At 45.4% G+C, this 20,946-nt stretch overlaps 3 protein-coding genes across 7 annotated transcripts; 1 reads left to right on the forward strand and 2 right to left on the reverse strand.

Moving 5' to 3' along the window:
• Positions 1-1,067: 1,067 nt before the first annotated feature.
• LOC124706604 lies at positions 1,068-5,037 on the reverse strand. Of its 5 annotated transcripts, XR_007004493.1 has the most exons (5): positions 4,914-5,037; positions 4,617-4,813; positions 4,269-4,393; positions 1,859-2,920; positions 1,068-1,553 (listed from the first exon to the last, which is right to left on the reverse strand). XR_007004493.1 is itself a non-coding variant. In XM_047238262.1 (4 exons), the coding sequence occupies exons 1-4, from the start codon at positions 4,886-4,888 to the stop codon at positions 1,295-1,297; spliced, it is 789 nt and encodes a 262-aa protein (XP_047094218.1). In that variant the 5' UTR covers positions 4,889-5,037; the 3' UTR covers positions 1,068-1,294. The 5 variants fall into 5 exon arrangements, 1 of the variants encoding a protein (XP_047094218.1); XR_007004492.1 differs by having other exon boundaries at positions 4,617-5,029; XM_047238262.1 differs by having other exon boundaries at positions 2,788-2,920; positions 4,617-5,037.
• Positions 5,038-13,931: 8,894 nt separating this feature from the next.
• Positions 13,932-17,333, reverse strand: LOC124647049 (1-(5-phosphoribosyl)-5-[(5-phosphoribosylamino)methylideneamino] imidazole-4-carboxamide isomerase, chloroplastic-like). Its single transcript, XM_047187045.1, has 7 exons — positions 17,167-17,333; positions 16,603-16,688; positions 15,933-16,034; positions 15,454-15,587; positions 14,712-14,760; positions 14,113-14,303; positions 13,932-14,033 (listed from the first exon to the last, which is right to left on the reverse strand). The coding sequence occupies exons 1-6, from the start codon at positions 17,225-17,227 to the stop codon at positions 14,124-14,126; spliced, it is 612 nt and encodes a 203-aa protein (XP_047043001.1). The 5' UTR covers positions 17,228-17,333; the 3' UTR covers positions 13,932-14,033; positions 14,113-14,123.
• An 815-nt stretch (positions 17,334-18,148) lies between these two features.
• On the forward strand, positions 18,149-20,740 carry LOC124706606 (DNA-directed RNA polymerase II subunit RPB7). Its single transcript, XM_047238264.1, has 6 exons — positions 18,149-18,291; positions 18,377-18,542; positions 18,641-18,691; positions 18,889-18,954; positions 19,539-19,607; positions 20,402-20,740. The coding sequence occupies exons 1-6, from the start codon at positions 18,176-18,178 to the stop codon at positions 20,465-20,467; spliced, it is 534 nt and encodes a 177-aa protein (XP_047094220.1). The 5' UTR covers positions 18,149-18,175; the 3' UTR covers positions 20,468-20,740.
• The last annotated feature ends 206 nt before the right edge of the window (positions 20,741-20,946 follow it).

Below are 20,946 nucleotides of genomic sequence, written 5' to 3' on the forward strand. Positions count from 1 at the left end.
GAAAACCATGTTCCAAACTGTGTTTTCGTGTAAACCACGTTCCAAATTATGTATTAGTTTGTGGAAATTGAAATAAAAATGCTAGAAAAATTATTTTAAATGTTTGGGGGCGGCGTTTGGGGGACGCGGCTGGGGAGCGACGTCCCCCAAACGCGGCACGAACGAAACACGTCCCCCAAACGCTCGATCCGGCGCGGTTTGGGGGACGGTTTGGGGACGCGGCTGGAGATGCTCTTAGCTCAGCAGCGTCGAACCGGCGACTGAGGGGCGGTGAGCAGCGACCCTCCAGCAGCGAGTAGCGGTAGCGAGCAGGCGAGGGTTCCCACCACCCAATCGACCAGACCCAAAGTGCCATGCGGCCAGGTAGCTAGCTAGCCAGCTAGGGCTAGAAGCGGCAAGCCGGCGACCCAGTCCCTGTCTGTGGGCACCTCCTTCTCAATATTTCTGCTGGCTGCTTCAAGCCTGTAGCTGCTCCTGGATGCAAGACCGCCCGGAGGCACAGGCACATCCATACAGGTAATTTACTTTCCCCATTCCCCAAATTACTTAACATTGTCATCTTGATTCTCAATAATAATCCCTCTATAGGCTATAGCAATTGAAATTATTAGTTGCCAATTTGGTAGCATGGTCAACTCAATCTCAATCAACTGTAAACACAATCCATTGTTGTTTACAAATTGAAGTTTAGGTACTACGTAGCCATGGTTTAGATTTATTTTAATTGTGATCTTCTTTGGATTGGTCCGCCCAACAAATTCTTTGTAGAGATCTGCCACAAGAATTAGCGCCTTTACATACCCATGGCAATTTATGTTAAAAATGGGTGGCCTATTCTATTTTAACAGTAACATTCCCATTTTTCCAGGATACTATTATGTTGACACGCATACATGTATATATGAATTTGGATTCTTTTTAAAAGGCAACAAGTACTGCTAAAAGAGTAGGAATCAAATACCAGTAAAAAGCATGCATTACAATGCAAGATGAATCCAATTGTACAAACTATGCGCACACCTACAAATATAATATTGTGAATGATATATACAATATACTATCCTGAGTAAATCAAAAGCTTGGACATAGCCCATCAAACTGACGTTTTCTATAGGAGGTAATTAGCATACATGAACTGTTCATGGCACTAAAAGAGCGGGAAAAGTACTTGCCAAGAGGAGGGAAACTGTAAGAAACAATCTGATATGTCTAATTACAGTAGCAAATTAAATTGAGAAAGTAACTCTATGAAGAGTTTGTCCTTGACTCTTATCGATTGTCATTGCATAAAAATTTAAGACGTATTTGATACTGCCAACATTGCAAAGTAAAAGTCTACCTTGAAGCAAGAGCATATATTTAGCACAATATGTGGAATGCAAGTATGTTGACGAATGTGACTGCCAGTACGAATCTCTGCCTCAGGAACCCAATCACCTAGTTGTGTTACAATCAAATGTGTCCCATTGCATAGACCCATTGACTGATAAATAGTCCTCAATAACATAATAGGCACACCAAGCTTAAGCTGGATCTTCTGATGAGCAAATAATCTGGAGAATAAAGGAGGTGAGCATCAGCAACATAGTCCATATATTTAGAGATAGTGCCGAAACAATCATACACTATGAGATCCTCGGACACTCTAGCAAGCACAACTTTGCTCAACTCATCTGCTCTTGTATTTGTTGGGCATATAATCGCATGACCAGCTAGATATGACCCATCATCATATTTCGGACAGAAATCATCCTACACGCTATCTATTATAGCTGACATATTGTCAGAAGATGGTATCAAAAGTAAATCACCTCCTCTTGTAGTAGAGGTATAACAACTCAACAAGGTGCCAACTCACCTCCTCTTGTAGTAGAAGGTACGGTGACATTGCCAAAATTTAACACCAAATGTTCGAAAGAACAAATGAGAATGACCAGTACGACTGGGGGCAACAATGAAGCTACTCCTGAACACTGGCATCGGGTCAGGTGGGCCGTACTGGGTTGTGGCCATCCTTCTCTCCATTTTTCTCTTAGGATCTGGCATTATTCAGCCCACTAGCAACAGATAGCCCACTTATCGGCCACTCTCTATTGAACTGCCCAGACACAAAATAAGTACCACCAGATGAATTTGCAACAATATCTATAATCTAATGATAAAAAATCAACTCGCCATTGTTTAATCTTCCGTAAAAAGCTCGTGATCCTTTTAAAAGCATTCTTATCATATTGCATTTCTTCGAAAATAAGCTAGTTGCCCAATAATCTCCACTCAGTATAGGCCCACGGCGCAAATTAAATGATGACAAAAGATCCATTTTTCTCAAATATGAGAATGAAAGCTTGAGGTAACAGGACGTGCAAATATTCTGCAGGAATAACAAGCTGTGGGTTGCCCAAGGGTAAATAATTTCGAACTGAAATATCATCATCCATGTAGGGATTTATACCTTTCGAGCAACCTTGGAGCATCAGTGACACTATAAATAAAATAGTAGAACAATATAAAAAGATGTCTAAGTTGTAGAGATGTAGCTCATGTAATAGCATCATCAAATATAAGAAACCATTCATTATCATCACCAACAAAGCCTCTAGCCTAACAAGCCTCCTTAGAAGTAGAAAAAATCGAGCACCACGTGTTCTTAAATCCACAAAGCTATATGCAGCATAAACAACCTTGAGTAGCATTTGTAGGGAACAAATCGCCAGTACTGGAGTGTACATGATAGATGCGACCATCTGTTGAACCGAACTTAGAAGTATGTTTTCTTCTTGTCCATACCTTATATTAAATGCTGATGCATCAGCATGGATCTGATTCCACACTAAACCAATTGGTATGCATAGTATTATATCTTGAAGGACTGTCGACCAATTCCTGCAAGTGGGTGTCTTCATGATATATTGTTCTGTTCCTGTTGGGTATGTGAACAACTAATCTTGAGACATATGGTTCGCAAAATGTATACTATCATTCCTCACATGCAAACAACTATCTGATTAAAACCAGTCTCAAATTATGAGGAAAACAAACATGAAAAAAGCCACAGCAAACTTCAAGTCAGCACGAAGCATCAACTAACATCAACTAAATAAAAAGAAAACAAACATATATGTTGGAAAAATTAAGAACAAGAAACGTCGTGCACTAGTAATTGAACAAGAAGGAAAGAACATATATATGATGAATAGAATAAGAACCAATCTTTAAGGAGGTCAATAAACTCTGTCGATATAGGCAACTGCATGCGCCTATAACAATCTGTACTTATGGAAAGGAAATTAATGAATCAGAAATCACGTAGCAAAAGCATAAAATTTTGAAGTAGGCCAAAAATGTTCTTTCTTAGTAGGAAGGTGAACAATAGCCGAAGCACAAAATGGTATAAGCATGCCACACAAAAGAAAAGCTTATTCAAGGACAATAAAAGAATAGCAGCAACAAACAGGAATACAAAACATCACCTGAAAACAGATATATAAAACAAGCTAGAAACAAACCTAAAGGAGCTGCGTAAGAAACACACGAGGAAGAGAGCCTACTACAGGCGAAGCAAGGAAACGCTAAAATTTCACGAGTAAACATTGTCAAACCTGCCTGGTAGGTTCATTAATTACTATTTACAAATTTATTTTTATTCCATGCAGCTAACACAGTAAATTGTGGTAAAGCATTTGAAAGGAAGAACAAAAGCCACTCAAAGGAGAGAGTAATTGCTAAGCCGCAAGCAGCGGGTGCAGGGACCCAAAGAGGAAGAAGAAATCGAACATAGAAGAAATTGCCTGACTTAATTGGAACGGAACTCAACCCGCAGAGCAGAAAGCATGGAAGAAAGACCCAACAACAACGAGCCTAGTATAAGCAGTATGCAAACGCATACAAATACTTATGCGCGGCAAATCAAAGCACGGAAAAGCACCTTCAGTATCCACCTATGGATGCTTCCCACGGAAAATCTATATGGCGACACGGTTCCTGCTGCACAACAAACACTGCCATAGGAGAAGGCAACAGCGAGCCCACGTCCGACGACGCATCATCTAAAAGGCACAACGACTGCAGGGGGAACAACAACAGAAAGCAACAAAAACCCTGATTGGTGCACTATCTGCACATCGTTGAAGACGCATCAGATGTAGAGGAGACAACAACCGGTAAAGCCATGGCAGGAAAGTGCACCAAGGAGCTCCTAGGATGCAACCAAAAGAAGAGAGTACACAAGAAGCAACACATACCAGGTGAAGAAGAAGCAGGTCTCTTACCAAAACGGATCTCCAACCGTCGAGAGATGACCCCATCAAGGCTAGCAGGATGCGCATAAGAAGCACCATGAGAAGAACTGAAGAAGCATGCAACAGGAGAATCAGCTGGCCAAGCTGCAGCCGATCTGAGATTCAGTTTTCCATCAAGAAGTGAGACAAGAAAACACAATCTAAGAAGCAACGGAAGAAACGAAGCAACACATCAGGAAAAGGGAGAGCATCACAAAGAATATATCTAGAAAAAGGAAACTGGAATTTGTTCTCCGAAATCAAGAATAGAAGGCTGTACAAAAAAGAGAAATCCCAGTTTATCCATCCACAGGAAGTAAAAGTGAGAATGGAATAGACCTTGGGATTCGCTGGACCTTGGAGGTCATCGGAGATCTTGTACTTGAACCCGGCGGTCGGCCCAAGCTGCTACTCGGCGAGCTCCTTCTGCAGATCCACACCAACCAGAGCCCACCAAACCCCGGCGACCACCATCCATCCTCTCCTTTGTGTGGCAACAACAAAAGTAGAATTGCCTCTATGATTGGTTCTTCCATCTGTGTATGCATGTGAGAAAGATCGTGAAGGAGAGAAAGACATGAAAGGGACAGATAAAGATGAAGGATAAGCATAAAGGAAGGAAGATGGGAAACTGACCACGACTGTCCTCTAGAGAGAAATCTTCTGAGACAAGAAGAAATAAATGCCTAGAAGAGCAATCGACTGAATGGTAAGCGCACAGAAAATCTTGTTGACTTGCTAGAAAGAAGAGAGAGGGAAAAAGCTATGAGTACCATAACACTAATCTTAAAGAAAAGAGGAGAAAAGAGAAGGAATGGGTGACCGGCTAGCGGAGAAGCAACCGGGCAGCAACAGCGCTACCGGCTACGACAAGGTGAAGAACCTGAAGCAAAGAAAATGCTAAAGAAAAAAAACAATGACCAACCAGTCAAGCAAAATAAGGCCCACATGACAGCGTGCATACTCCAAAGTAAGATAGGTCACAGACCTCAGCAAAGAAGTAGCAAAATGTAGCTTGACTGCCAACGAAGTAGTCATGCTGTCAACCAAGCATTGGCCCAATAAAAACAAACTCCTGCACAATGAATCCAAACTGCACACGCGCCAGCTTCCCATTGCACAAAAATGTTCGATTGTTGTGGATCCAGGGATCTATCAACCTTTATAATAGTAAGTATGAGCACCAGCCAAACAATCCATCGACCAGCAAAGCCATTAAGCCATCACCAGACACAGTTGAACATTTTAGTTCATCAAAGTTCACCCACGAGACATCCACAAACAACCACCAGCACCAATATGATGACATTGAAGCATAGAAGTAAGATCCGAAGCTAGGAGGAGCAGATCTAGCTCAAGAAGGTGAAGATTCATCAAGGTCATCAACAACAAGTCCACATTTTAATCCATGCATAACTTCATAAGGTGAAGACCAATAGATAGTATATGAAATACTACTGAATTTCACTCAATTCATGTGTACAAAGTCATTACTTAACCATATCTACAAATCAAGTGGATCGCCACTGTAACTAGATCATGCCAAAGTGTAAGGGTACATTGCCCTATGTGTGGTTTTGGTAATTAATGGCAATCCTTATGGACTAATGTTTTCTTTGTGTTTATATGAAGGAATAGTCTATGTGTTGGATTCAAGTGTGGATGCCATGAACGTAATGACATACATTCTGTATTGGCATCATGATCATAGATTTGAAGAGAAGAATATTATGTGATTGATGTCTATGCACGCTTCTATTTTTGTAAACAGTGTTGGGCCTCCAAGTGCAGAGGTTTGTAGAACAGCAACAAGTTTTTCTTAAGTGAATCACCCAAGGTTTATCGAACTCAGGGAGGTAGAGGTCAAAGATATTCCTCTCAAGCAACCATGCAATTACGATACAAGAAGTCTCTTGTGTCCCCAACACATCCAATACACTTGTCAGGTGTATAGGTGCACTAGTTCGGCGAAGAGGTAGTGAAATACAAGTAATATGGATGATTATGAATGGTAATTGCAATCTGAAATAAAAATGGCAGCAAGCAAACATGTAGAACAACTGGTTGTAAACGGTGTTTCAATGCTTGGAAGGCCTAGGGATCATACTTTTACTAGTGGACACTCTCAACAATGATACCATAATTGAATACATAGATATTATCACTTCACTATGCTACTCTGAACCACTCTCCGGTTTGATAATAAACACAAATTCACTGCGTAGGGTTGCATAAGCATTCTTTAAAGTTCGCATTTCCAATCTATAGACACCTCACGCTATCACTTTGAGCATACAAAGATGGTACTAACTAGACACCACAATTCATAAGTATTTCTGTAAATTAAGCTTAAGAAAACAAACGCGGTGCACACTGTCACACACCATTGGACAAGGTGTCCCGGGAAATCACATAATAAAACCACTTGAGTAGCACAATAGTTGAATGATAACATCTACTTATTCAACTAGATTACAAAGCTCATGATCACATAAAGATCATACATGAAGAGATAGATATACCACATAGCTATCGGTAAAGCCCTCAGCCTCGGGGAGAACTACTCACTCCTCATCATGAGAGTCAGCAACATCGATGAAGATGGCGGTGGAGTCGATGGAGATGGCTCCGGGGGCAATTCCCTGTCCCGGCAAGGTGCCGGAACAGAGACTTCTGTCCCCCGAATCTTGTCTTCGGCGGCAGCAGAGCTACATAACTTTTCGTGGACGGAAGCTGATTGATTTAAGGTTCACGCACCGGGAGGCTTCTTATAGGCGGAAGGGCGAGGTCGGTGGAGGCCAGGGGCCCAGACCACCCCTAGGTGCGGCCAGGGCCTGGGCCTAGGCCTGGTCTAGCCGCCCCGTGGCGCCTCCTCGTCTCTCCTCTAGATTTCGTCTTCGTTACAAAAAATAAGATCTTCGGCTTTTGTTTCGTCCAATTCTATAAGAATACTTGATGTACAACTTTTCTGAAGTAAAAAACAGCAGCAAAAAAGGGAATTGACGCTGTGGCGTTACGGAAAAAGGGCAAATCTCCCTCAAATATAATATGTTTTAGATATTTTAAAATAAATTAGATACAAATCATAATGAGTGAATCTACACGCTGTTGACTGCCAAAACCCACCGGCGGGCAGCGGCCTTGTCAACACTGTAGAGCCGGGGGGAGCCTAGAGCTGCGGCTGGCTGAGACCCCTCCGAGCGACGGCCCGCAATGCTCTTCTGGTCACACGCGGCGTTGCGAAGTGCAGGGCGTGCCACCTGACCTATACCTGGTCGGGAAGGTGATGAGATTGCCTCGCTTAGTTTCTCGCAGGGCATACATGTAAACGTTAAATACGAGCCTCGATCGGCTCTCGAGTTATCCCGTGAATCGGCTCAAAGAGCCGATCCACCCATGATCCGTACGGGGTGTACGAATACTTGGTGGTCCTGCTTGATCAAGATGAAGCTAATGAGATCTACGACGATTTAGGGTTTTCACCACATAATCGGATCATCCTACTCCGGGTTGGGCCGGATGGCCACGCACGGTGCTCGTAAGCCGATCCTAAACAAGGCCAAAAAACCAACATGAAGTTGATCCTAGGAACATCCCGTTTAGGACTTGCGAACGCCACCCTACGTGCCACAGGATCCTCCCCCTTTGTAAGGCCAAACTATTGCGGATATTAAACTAATCCTTGTAGAACAAGGAGCAATCGTAACGGATCAGATCTACTAAACAATGATCAAGCGGGTGCCGCCCCCACACCCGGGATAGGCGTGAGGACGGCTAGATATGCAAGGGTTGCACTACGTAAGCATGCTTAAACGAAGAACAATGCTAACCCTAACACATCTAATGATAACTACGTTGCTCGCCATCAAAAGCGCTTCGATACGAGCAACGCATGAACAACGTGGGGCTTGTGCTGCCTAGATCGCAAGATGCGATCTAGGCAGCATGTCGCTTACCCGATAGAAACCCTCGAGACGAAGGAGTTGGCGATGCGCCGAGATTGGTTTGTTTTTGGGGTTGAACGTGAGTTGTTGTTTATTCCATAAACCCTAGGTACATATTTATAGTCCAGGGGACTTTCTAATGTGGATGTGCACTAAACCGTGCACGAGATAAACTCTAACTTCTAAATCGATACATAATTTATTCTACTAAGATACACGGGCTAACCAGCCCAACTTCTCCGTGCGAGGCCGCTTCATAGATCTTTCATATGTAATCTTCTAAGCCCATCTTGATCGCGGCCCACCTCCCGATTTAGCCAAAATCCGGTGATAACACATGCCCCCCGGTTTTGGTAATGGTAATTTCAAAACCACTGCTTTTTTTTTTCTCCCGAGAGGGTCATGTCACGGCAGAAGCGAAGCTGTCGCAAGCATGCCTCATCATGACGACTTGCCTTCCCAACTTCTCCGCACGATTTGACAGCTTTGGCACCATGTCCTCGAGAACTGCTCGGAAATTAAAAACCCCCACCTCCTTTTATTTAGCCGCAGCGAACAGTTCTCTTCTTTTCCCCTTCCGCGGTGGCACTCCAAAAACCCTCCTCTCGCAACCATGTCCTCTTCCTCTTCCTCTTCCTCTTCGTCGGATCCTTCCCACGTGTCCTCTCCAATCCGAGAGTCGACGCCCTCGTGGGGGACGCAAGCGGCGTACGACATCCTTGCCCCGACAAAGTGGGACAAAGAGGACCATGACTCCTCCGTCCGGTCCGAGGATGACAAATCCCGGACCGACGGGGAGAGCGATCTCCGCTTCCTTGCTGGCGAGGAAGCGGTGGTGGAGAGCGAAGACGACCGCCTCTCCTGGGCGGACTTCACCACCTCCGAGGAGGTGAAGGAAGAGGGAGAGGAGGAAGAGGATGAAGACGGCTCCTCCGATGAGCCGCCGGCCAAACGCCGTCACCTCTGGCCCGGGAACTTCGGCGACGTCGACAGTGACGACGACGCCGACGAAGAGGACGAAGACGACGAGGGTCCTATCGGCGGCCGCTGGAGCAGCGACGACGAGCCGGCGGGGAGTAGCACCGGCGGTGGCGACGACGGTGACGACGACGACGACGAGGGCAGCAGCGGCCCCTAGATAGGGTCTTAGCATAGGACTAGCGAGTAGCAGACGGGGCAATGTATCCCCCTGGTCTTCTCTTTTGAGGGCAATCAGCTCTTCTCTCGTAAGAAATCTGGCTCATCAATGAAGAAATTCCCCAACTCGATTTTGCCGATTCCATTTATGATAATTTAGCCGATTGTCTTCCCTCCTGATTCTGCCGATTGCTACACTAGACCATGCCCAACAAGCCGATGGCATCGCGCCGGCCTCCCACACTAGATTTCGAGATAGATCCATCTAGACCCAAACTCCTTGCCACACAAGTCCAAGCCTTATTCGCGCAAATCCACAGATCTCATTCAAGATGACATGTTGGACCTAGCGGCAAACCTCCTGAAATAATGTCGAGTCTCCTCTTCCTTATTCTCTCCGAATTCTGCTCGTTCGGCTCCGACAGCTTCCCTCTACAATAAATACCGTCTTTTGAACGAGCCGACACGAAGAGCGGGCCCACCTTGACAGAGTTGGTTAGACCTCGAGGGCGAGCTGCCCCCCGAGCCTTAGCCACGGCGAGGGTAAAGGATGGATCATCACCATTTAGATTTCGGGGCGGGCCCAACCCTGTCCAAGAGAATTACCCCGCAGGGCCACCAGCCGATTACCTCCCTTCCGTTGAGGGTCCATACGACCGATCCGAGCAAGCTATGATAATTTTGCAACATAGGCACCGTTCTTCGTGTAACTTGCGGTGCAATTTTGCAACATAGGCACCGTTCTTCGGGTAACTTGCGGTGCAGAGTTCGGCCGATCCCAACGAGATCGGCTCCCGGAGCGGAGACCTTCAAAGTGAGCTGCCCCCGGGCCTTCAAGGTAAGAATAGCAACGAGCCGATTACGTCAATCATCCTTGGTTTCTAACTCACAACGCCGTATCAACCGATTTAGAACAAATCGGCTCTTTTAGAATGAGGGAATTCCAGTACGAGCCGCCCTCCCCCGAGCTTCTTTAGTCCAAACCTTGCGCCTTGGAGGGAACTACCCCCTCTGCTCTTAAGTCAATGCCTGCTGCATCGGCTATGCCTGAAATTTTCCGAATTCCAAAATTTTTATTTTTTTTATTTTTCCGGCCGACTTGTATATCGGCCCCCCATGTTCCAACACCCATCAACAGAAGATGAAATGGTTCTGTTGCACACCCTCGTACTTTATATACCTGGGTGCCCTCCCGAGCCGATTCTGTCAAGAGAATTGATGGTATCGGCTCTGTTGGATAACATGTGGGTGAGGATATTCCCGGCCGATTACTGGAATCGGCCTCCACGTTGTTTGCTCAGTGAAGGTCTTGTAATGCTCCTCCACAGATCCCTGGGGCCGATCACAAGGATCAGCCTCGCCGACTTGCACACTACATGGTCAGGCCGGTGGATAAAACTAGCTTAACCCTTCCCTTCGTTACATCGATGCGCTCGCAGCTCGTCCAATTTGATGCCCGAGAGGGGTTCTTGGCCTCGCCGCTTCCCATGCATTCATGCCGGCCGTTGAGACTTCAGCCGAGTCGTCGGCTTGGACGACCTCCACCTCATCACCATCCCATCGTATTATGCATTGGTGCATCGTGGAAGGAATGCAGCGGTTGGCGTGGATCCAATCTCTTCCCGACAGAAACGAAGCATAGCTGCTCGTGCTATCAACGATAAAGAACGCCGTAGGGATGGTTTTCCTTCCTACGGTCGGATCCACGTTCGGAACTCCACGTGCTTCGGATGCTTGGCCGTTGAAATCGCTCAACGTTACATTGGTCTTGATTAGATCCGAACTCGAGCGTCCCAGCCGACGTAGCATAGAGTATGGCATGATGTTAACCGCCGCTCCGGTGTCTACCAAGCATCCTCGTTTACTGAGCCTCCCATCAATATACCCTCGTAAGTACGGGGCCTTCGGATGCCCGTAGCTCTGTCTCGTGGCTTCTCAAAGATAACCGGCCGTGGGCCGCGATCAAGTTGTGCCACGGAGGTCTCGACTAATCCCGGGGCATTGAACTCCGAAGGGAGGATGAACACCATATTTGTGCCGGCCGATGTTTCATCATCGGCTTTTCTCCGTTTGGGGCGCCACTCTTTTCTTTGTGGCTGACCTTCCTCGTCCGGGGTTCGCAGGATTTTGGCGGCCAAATCAGGCCGTGCTTTCCTTAGCGTGCGCAGGTATAATCTTTCGGTTTCTTCCAACTCACGCGGACGCTGGACTTTTTGCTCCCGGGAACGGCCGAGCCCATCAGGGCACCATCTGGGCTGATGATATTTGTATTCTTCGCCACCGTCCTCCAGCTCCTCGAGCCCTTCCATCTGAGGGGACTCAGCACGCTTGTTCCGATGCGGGAAAGGCCCTAGCCGGCTGACCACAGACACGTTAGCGGCACCCTTCTTCCCTTGTTTGCACTCCGGCGGTCCTCGATCGTTGGCAATCGGCTCATCCCTGAGTCCCAGCAATGTTTGAAGAACGGGCACTCCCAGTGCTTATCCATGTCACTCCGTCCCCTTGGCCTCCCTTCGGCGCGACGACCGTACCCGTTGTTGCTTCTACCATGTTGGCGGTACCTTCCGACCTCGGCATCGGACCGGACATTCCCCTCCTCGTCGGCGCCGTAGCGCCGACGTCGGTCTTGGTGTTGCTCGTATTTGCCGAGAGGGTGCTTAGAGTGTGGGCGTTGATACCGCATGCTTCTTATTCCCTCCCTTGCCAGGTACCGCATGTCCTCACCTCGGGGTTGGCCGCACGGATCGGCCCCTTCTTCCTCCCTGCCACGGGAGTGGCTGCTTTCTGTTTCCTCTTTGCCGTGGTAGCTTGCAGCTCTTGCCACCTTGACACCAAAGGAACACCTTGGCCGATTTATGGGGTGGCTGAGATCCACCGTGTCGACACCGGGCCCCGGGCGTGGGTTCGTACCAAGCCCGATATCACGCGGCCGGGTCTTCTCAGCGGAGCCGATGAGTTCGGCTCCAAGGGTTGCCTTGATCCCGTCATGTTCCCTTCGAGCCCCTTGGGTAGATCCCCATGCTTCGAGAGACTTGGTGCGCTCCTTCAACGGGGTGGAGAGATCTCTCTCCTCAAGCGCGCCTTCGGGCGTGGAGCCCCTCCCCCGACGTCATGGGGGTGGGTTCGGTGGGAGGAGCCGAAGAGTGCGGCTTCGAGGATGGCTTTGATCTCGTCGCATGTGATCGGCGTGCCGTCCGCCATCTCGGATGTAGATGGCGATGTGGTCGATGTAGACGATTGTCCCACCGGGCGTGCCGGAATGTGTTGACCGCCAAAACCCACCGGCGGGCGGCGGCCTTGTCAACACCGTAGAGCCGGGGGGAGCCTAGAGCTGCGGCCGGCCGAGACCCCTCCGAGCGACGGCCCGCAATGCTCTTCCGGTCACACGCGGCGTTGCGAAGTGCAAGGGCGTGCCACCTGACCTATACCCGGTCGGGAAGGTGATGAGATTGCCTCGCTTAGTTTCTGCCGGGGCATACATGTAAACGTTAAATACGAGCCTCGATCGGCTCTCGAGTTATCCCGTGAATCGGCTCAAAGAGCCGATCCACCCATGATCCGTACGGGGTGTACGAATACTTGGTGGTCCCGCTTGATCAAGATGAAGCTAATGAGATCTACGACGATTTAGGGTTTTCACCACATAATCGGATCATCCTACTCCGAGTTGGGCCGGATGGCCACGCACGGTGCTCGTAAGCCGATCCTAAACAAGGCCAAAAAACCAACATGAAGTTGATCCTAGGAACATCCCGTTTAGGACTTGCGAACGCCACCCTACGTGCCACAGGATCCTCCCCCTTTGTAAGGCCAAACTATTGCGGATATTAAACTAATCCTTGTAGAACAAGGAGCAATCGTAACGGATCGGATCTACTAAACAATGATCAAGCGGGGTGCCGCCCCCACACCGGGATAGGCGTGAGGACGGCTAGATATGCAAGGGTTGCACTACGTAAGCATGCTTAAACGAAGAACAATGCTAACCCTAACACATCTAATGATAACTACGTTGCTCGCCATCAAAAGCGCTTCGGTACGAGCAACGCATGAACAACGTGGGGCTTGTGCTGCCTAGATCGCAAGATGCGATCTAGGCAGCATGTCGCTACCCGATAGAAACCCTCGAGACGAAGGAGTTGGCGATGCGCCGAGATTGGTTTGTTTTTGGGGTTGAACGTGAGTTGTTGTTTATTCCATAAACCCTAGGTACATATTTATAGTCCAGGGGACTTTCTAATGTGGATGTGCACTAAACCGTGCACGAGATAAACTCTAACTTCTAAATCGATACATAATTTATTCTACTAAGATACACGGGCTAACCAGCCCAACTTCTCCGTGCGAGGCCGCTTCATAGATCTTTCATATGTAATCTTCTAAGCCCATCTTGATCGCGGCCCACCTCCTGATTTAGCCAAAATCTGGTGATAACACACGCTAAGAGTAGACTAGATAGTGATACATACCAAAATAGATGAATCCATTAAAAGCTAAAACATCTTATATTAGTGAACAGAAGGAGAACATGAGTGATCAACAAACTGGAACAGACTGATCTTTACTCAGCTGGTCATGCGAATCCATCTATGATACTGAATTCATCTCTGCTTCAACTTTAACATGGCACATAAAGATCCACTTAACTGTTCACAATAATGTTTGCAAACAAGGCCTATAACCAGAATGTTAATGGTCAAGTGGGGATCCCAAATGATGTGAACTTTGATCATGCTCTATAAAAAAACACATACATCTCACTTCTTCACCGCTGGCTAACCATTCTTTGCTCCGAGTGCCAACGGACAACTTTACTGTAGGGCAAATCTCCCCCGAATATGTCTAGGGCACTCCCGACAGTAACATCGACCCGACTTTTGCCTGCTTGCTTTATCCTCTCCAAGTCGTCCATTGTCGACACACCTCCGGCGTATGTTGTTGGGATCTACAGAGCCAAGATAAATTAGAGGCACATGTTGAGTACACATGACAGAGAACTACTCTGAATATAAAGCTGAACACCTCTAGAATAAAATGTAAGTAATTGAATTTCATTTCTAGATGCATGCAAGTTCAATAAAATCAAGCATGGAAAGACGGTCGAGCAACTAGTACTAAGTGTTTGATTCACCTCACTACACAGAATTCGCTCTCCAAACAATGTACATAGTTTCTTTTCATTTTTCTTTTGGTGGGTGGGTAGCAAGCAATTGATTTGTTAATGGGACAATTAGATAAAAACTACAATATGCAGTCAGTGAGAAAATAAAGGATACTGATCTTTATTTTAAAAAAGTCAAAAAAGAAACACAGAACTCGAACTTAAACTGGTGCACCAAGTAACTGTACATACAGGTGAATGGAGTCCCAATAGTGCCACAAGTTCCTCGTCAATTCCTAACCTGCAGTTCACAGAATAGCTTTGACAATGAGTACAGTATAACTATATATCATAAGATGGGTGGTTTACCGATCGACAACAAGCTTAAATTAGACAAATTAACTACTCACAGAAAGTTTTTACGATGTCATAACAGGACGATTAACATGAAGAGATTTCAGTGATATCTAGTTTCTGGGAGATTAAAACTTAAACATGGGTGAATAAAATGTGCACTACCGATGAGTCACCAGTAAGTCACGCAATTACAAGAAAGAGGAAATTCCTGCCTGCGGGCAAGTTTTTAGTTGTGGGATGGTCCATATACTGCAATGGAGCTTGACAGGTTTTGCTGGATGATATGGTTTGGCATCTAGGAGGGATATCAACAAAAAAAAAATGATGACTTTTCTCTAGGACCAATCCCATAGATTTACCACTTGGTACAATCAACCACATAATCGGAAACTTCGGTTTTTCAATGTGTCTTCAAATTTACAAATTGAGCTCAAACACACGCACAGGCACCCAAAAGGGTGCAGATGAAATTAATTCAGAATCTCGAGAATAACTGTGGCAAGCACATAGTCGTATAAATTAGATAGTCATGGGAAGTTAAAACGACAAGACAATTATATCTACCAAAGGGTGACTACACTACTACTGCATATCAACAAAAGATGGATTAATTAAATACAGAAAGAACATGGTTCACCTTTTGCCCTCCACATCAACTCCATGAACCAAAAACTCATCTGCATAGGCAGCAAGACGTTCTAATGTTGGCCCATCCACATAGACATCACTGAACTTCTGCCATCTGTCAGTCACAATGGCATATTTGCCATCCTAACCAGAAACATTTTGGTAAGATAAACCGAAGATAGAAAGAGCTGTCAGTAAGATAACAGCGGCCAGCAGGGAACTGATTTTGTTCCATTATCAAGCTTCCTATTTATGCAATCGGCTTAGCTCAACTTGTACTCAATGTAATTGTTACATTAAGTAAGGCAATGCTCTATGTTTGGATGACGAGGGGCAACAAACCATGTTACTTTTAGTCTTTTAGAGAAAATTTTATGTAAGTTGCACACAAATTTCAAAAGGTAGATCACAAGAAAACAGTACTGTAAATTAGCACTGATGTTCAGTACATTAACATACTTCGAAGTTTTAACACATGATGAAATGTACCTTTTTTCGACAACTAAGGTCCAAAACAAGCCTTTGCTTCCCAACAAGCTCGACAAGTTGCGTCAGTCTTTCGATGTTCATTTTTCCATCACTAAATACATACTGCATAAAAGACTATACATAAGCTGCAAATATTCAACTGATCAGTCATCTATCATCTACAAACAAAAAGCAACTAGAATAGATGAGAAAAATTTCCAGACCCAGAGCGCAGGTGCTAACCATCTAGTTCCGAAAAAAATCCAACTTTGAACAACATGTTATAGCTAATACTAGCCATTGAGGCTCTTAGAGAGTCTTTGTCATCAAGAAAAATAAAGCCACAAAGCAACCACATTGGCAATAGAAGAGTAGCCAAAATGTGACAATAGAAAAACTGGTAACAGCTGCGGATAAGTGATTATCCATTGGATATATAGGCAACGTTACTCTGGCAGCATTCTAGGTCTTGGTGAAACAACAATATTGATATCAAAGAAAAAAATAGTTTAAACAATTTCACAAACAAGAGATGAACAGGAAGTTGAAATACGATGTGGGCCAGGCCCTAATCTTATTCCATAATCTAATATGCATATGTACATTTAACAAACAGAGGCGTAAATGGTTCATGGCAAGAAGAAAAAATATAACTGCATTATTTACACAAAATTAGAGCATGAACACGTACAGAAGTTACAATCACGTGACTTGCCCCTTCATTAAGGTAAGACATTGCATTCTCCAAATTTATTCCACCTCCAACTTGCAAACCACCTAGTATTATGATAGTCCATGTTTATGGCAATGTGTTAATTTGATGGCATCTCCAGCTTATACAATACAATAGAAACAAACAATACAGCATGAGCGCCACTATCAGATGTACAAAACTCCCCCATGGGAGAAATTGATGGCAGTAGCCTTGACTCATTGTAAACAACTACAGCACAGGGCCATTGCAATAAGTCCAAAATTTGGTATTGTAATCTTAAAGAATGTTTTCACCAGATAAGAACTTGAATTGAAGATAATAAACTACCAACATGAATCTATGCTGCTCATGAATATTATGAACCAACACGAACACACGCTTCACTGCTTGAGATGTGCGTCACATATTAAAAGTTGCACAACATGCTTAGTTTCAACAAAGAAGCTCTTTAATCAGACCCAAATGCTACATCATATACGTTCTGAAAAGGAAAAAAATACAGTTCTGGTGATAAATAATAAAAAGATAACATATTCTCACCAGGATATGCATTTAGCGCTTCCAGCGCAGCAGAACGGCTCGCATCGTCGCCACCAAGCATTATGACATGCCCACCAACAAGTCCATCCTGTTTATAAATATTCGCAAATTCTGCTGGAGGCTTGTCCGATTCAAAGTTTGTCACTAGTGCCGTTCCGTCATCTGATGTATCACGCAGAGTGGAGCCAACAATCTGCTTAACTTTCCCCTAGGAGTCCACAGAAATAATCTATCAGATAGGCGATGCTCTTAATGCCAGATATGCCTAAACGTTGATGATTGCAAATATATTGGTAAGCACAGTTTGTGAATTCTAGCTACACTAGGAATTGCCAGCATCGATTTACATTCATATCAGAGTATGATACGACTGCTAATCACAACAGTGAAGGGTACCATTCCTACTGGCTACTGACCTTGTGAATGTCGATACACGGCCTGAAGCTAACCGAGCACACGACGGTACGCCCCCCTGCCAAAACGCACGGCCAATCTCATAATCCCGACTATCGACCAGAGCATCAGGCAAAGTGACAATGCATCTCAGGCCACAGAGGGATTCGAAGGGGGGAAGACATACTTGACGCGCCGGACCTCGCCGGGGGCACCGAGACCCGCGAGCTCGCCCAGCGGGCCTGCGGCGCCGCGCACGGTGGTTGCGGAAGCCTCGCCGCGCACCTCGACGCCATCCGGAAGCTCATCGACGGCGGCGGCGGGGTAGGGTTTTGGTTTTTCCTGTCTGTTCGGGCGGTGAGAGGCCGGATGAAGTGGGTCAGTCAGACTCGGACTAAACCAAGCAGCAAAGCTGAGAGTGTGTCGGACGCTGTCGCATCCGACGGTCCAGATGCGGTTATCTCAGATCTGACGGTCCCGAGCTTCGCACCTCCGGGCTATTAACCCCCCTCAGGTAGCTCACGGTGCGAGACATCGATTAGGCAGTAGCCAGTTCGCGACTCGGCCACCGCCGCCGCTCCCAGCCGCCGCCGCCGGCCGACGAGGAGAGGCCAGGATGTTCTTCCACATCGTCCTGGAGCGGAACATGCAGCTGCACCCGCGCCACTTCGGCCCGCACCTCCGCGACAAGCTCGTCGCCAAGCTCATGAAGGACGTCGAGGGCACCTGCAGGTAGGGTTTCCGTCAATCCCCGCCTCCGCCCGCCCCCTCCTCCGGCTCGCCGAACGAGCGCTGAATCCGGTTGGCTCTATCGCAGCGGGCGGCACGGGTTCGTGGTGGCGATCACGGGGGTGGAGGAGGTCGGGAAGGGGCTCATCCGGGAGGGCACGGGCTTCGTCACCTTCCCCGTCAAGTACCAGTGCGTCGTCTTCCGCCCCTTCAAGGGCGAGATCCTCGAGGCCGTCGTCACCATGGTCAACAAGGTTTACTCGACTGCTGTGGCCTTCTTATCCGCAGGCGTGATGCGCTCTGCAGTTCCCGGTTTACTGAACTTCGATTGCTCGTCTTGTTGGTTCTGCAGATGGGGTTCTTCGCGGAGGCTGGGCCTGTGCAGATCTTTGTGTCAAATCATGTGAGTGACTTGTGTGCTTTTAATTGGACCTGCCGCTTTGTCAAATTGGTGCAGTAAATTGATAAACTTCAGAATTCCCTATGTAGTCAGTTATTCAGTGCAAGCTCTTACATCCGGTTTGGATATGCCGCGGACAAGTTCTTGCTGACCTTGCACATTCTGGCTTACTGGTTGTGTTATTCTGCTTTTGTATGCAGCTGATTCCTGACGATATGGAGTTCCAATCTGGTGATGTGCCAAACTACACAACTTCTGATGGATCGGTATGCTTATTTCTGTATAACTGATTCTTACTGTTCTTCTCATCTTCGGTAACCACTAGCTAAGTGTCACTTGCATTACTACAGACTTCACCAGTACATTCATGCTTAAAACAAGTAACATATTTATTTAGATTAATGATTATCCCTTTCAGCCTTTATATTTTGTATAAGCATATCAAATTTACTATGCCTTTTACTTTCTAAAGATGGTAATGTTTGTTTAGAGTTGCCATAAGATGTTGTTTGGCTTGTTGAAGAATTAAAGCAACGAGATATTACATATCGAATGACTAACTACTTATTTTGTTGGTTTGGTGAGATAATGTACACTACTGGCAGGTCATGATCATTGAAATGCTATTTTGTGTGCTTGTAAAAAATTTAACAATCTAATGGTGTATTCCGCATGCTATAAGAAATTATAAATGCTTTGCTGCATATATGAATTGGTATATATAAATAAGCTCTCAAAAAATTACTATTAGGTACTGGGTATCAAAATAGAAAAGGATTCTTCTGTCGAAAGTGATTTTCTTTAGTCATTCTTTTGTGCTAAATGGGAATTGTTTGTTTGTTTGGTTCAGGTGAAAATTCAAAAAGAAAGTGAGGTTCGTTTGAAGATCATAGGCACCCGTGTTGATGCGACAGAAATTGTAAGTCTGTTACCCTTTCTTTTGTGGAAGTTTCTGAAATGGAAGTGCTCAGTTTTTAGAAGCATGAGGCAGGACCTCTGTGAGTTGTTGATTTTTGACTTGATGATCAAATTCCATATGCAATACCATTGAGATCATTACATAAAAAGAATTGTAGTTGCCAATTTTCTATCAGTCTATGAAGAGGCATGTGTAGGTTTTGGGGCAAATAGTGACTTGATTCAACTTAATTAATTAGTCCAAGATTCATATGATTATGAATTCGGGTAGATAAGATGGTGTCTATCAGTCTGTGTACTGTTGTGTAAACTTTAAAGTGTTCTTTCTTCTTTCATATGCTATACTTACCAGAGGTATATAACTGATACAGAGTACTCTAATCCTATTTAGATTCATAATATATGGGTTTTGCCAAAATGTTGAATGCAACTTACTTGATTTCTATCTACTGAAACCATAATTAGATACTCCCTCAGTCTGGGTTTGTAAGGCCCACTCGAATTTTAAGCCCAACTTTGCCATCAAATTATGACTTATTTTCCATAAAAAGTTCGCTTTTTGGATTCATATTTTCAAAATGTTTTCAAAGGCATTATTTTTTTGGCAAATAACTCAATTTGTGTTAGTTAAATTTATGGTCAAAATTCAAGGGGCCTCACAAGCCCGGACAGTGCGAGTACCAAAAACAAGGCAATTTCGTCATGAAGCTACAGTTGTATTTGTATCCATCCTATTAACACCTTTTAGGCTTTGAGATGTGCAATTTCTTATAGTTTGATCATTTTTTGTCTCAGTTTTGCATCGGCACGATAAAAGATGACTATCTGGGTATTATCAGTGATCCTGGTGCAGCATCGTAAATGATCCAGACAAGACTGCAGCCTTATGATACTCTTCAACTTCGACATCCTGATGCATTGTAACGTGAAGAAAGACTGCAATAGAAATGGGTCATGTATTATCATAACTAGGATCTTTAACTGTAGTCAATGAGCCACAGCAGTGGTTAATTATTGGGATTGAAGCAGCTGTCTGAACCTTCTGATAAGATTGCACAACTATGTGTTACCAAACCACTTATCTTACTGCATCCGATGATGGTAAGACTGCAAGAGAAATGGGCCCTGTATTATATCTTACTGCATCCGATGATGGTAAGACTGCAAGAGAAATGGGCCCTGTATTATCATAACTAGGATCTTTAACTGTAGTCAATGAGCCACAGTAGTGGTTAATTTATTGGGATTGAAGCAGCTATCTGAACCTTCTGATAAGATTGCACAACTATGTGTTGCCAAACCGCTTATCTTACTACATCCGATGATGGTCGTTGTTGGCA

The sequence above is a fragment of the Lolium rigidum genome, chromosome 4 (assembly GCF_022539505.1).
Source record: "Lolium rigidum isolate FL_2022 chromosome 4, APGP_CSIRO_Lrig_0.1, whole genome shotgun sequence".
Lineage (NCBI taxonomy): Eukaryota > Viridiplantae > Streptophyta > Magnoliopsida > Poales > Poaceae > Lolium > Lolium rigidum.

Coding starts and splice junctions, on each gene's coding strand:
- LOC124706604 (XM_047238262.1), bottom strand. CDS start 4,888: ATGCTTATCCTTCATCTTTATCTGTCCCTTTCATGTCTTTCTCTCCTT. Junction 4,394..4,616: donor AAGGTCCAGCGAATCCCAAG/GTCTATTCCATT, acceptor ACTGAATCTCAG/ATCGGCTGCAGCTTGGCCAG. Junction 1,554..2,787: donor GCATCAGCATTTAATATAAG/GTATGGACAAGA, acceptor TTTATTCTCCAG/ATTATTTGCTCATCAGAAGA.
- LOC124647049 (XM_047187045.1), bottom strand. CDS start 17,227: ATGCTTGGTGGCGACGATGCGAGCCGTTCTGCTGCGCTGGAAGCGCTA. Junction 16,689..17,166: donor AGCGCTAAATGCATATCCTG/GTGAGAATATGT, acceptor TCATAATACTAG/GTGGTTTGCAAGTTGGAGGT. Junction 16,035..16,602: donor GTCACGTGATTGTAACTTCT/GTACGTGTTCAT, acceptor TCTTTTATGCAG/TATGTATTTAGTGATGGAAA.
- LOC124706606 (XM_047238264.1), top strand. CDS start 18,176: ATGTTCTTCCACATCGTCCTGGAGCGGAACATGCAGCTGCACCCGCGC. Junction 18,955..19,538: donor ACACAACTTCTGATGGATCG/GTATGCTTATTT, acceptor TGTTTGGTTCAG/GTGAAAATTCAAAAAGAAAG. Junction 19,608..20,401: donor GTGTTGATGCGACAGAAATT/GTAAGTCTGTTA, acceptor TTTTTGTCTCAG/TTTTGCATCGGCACGATAAA.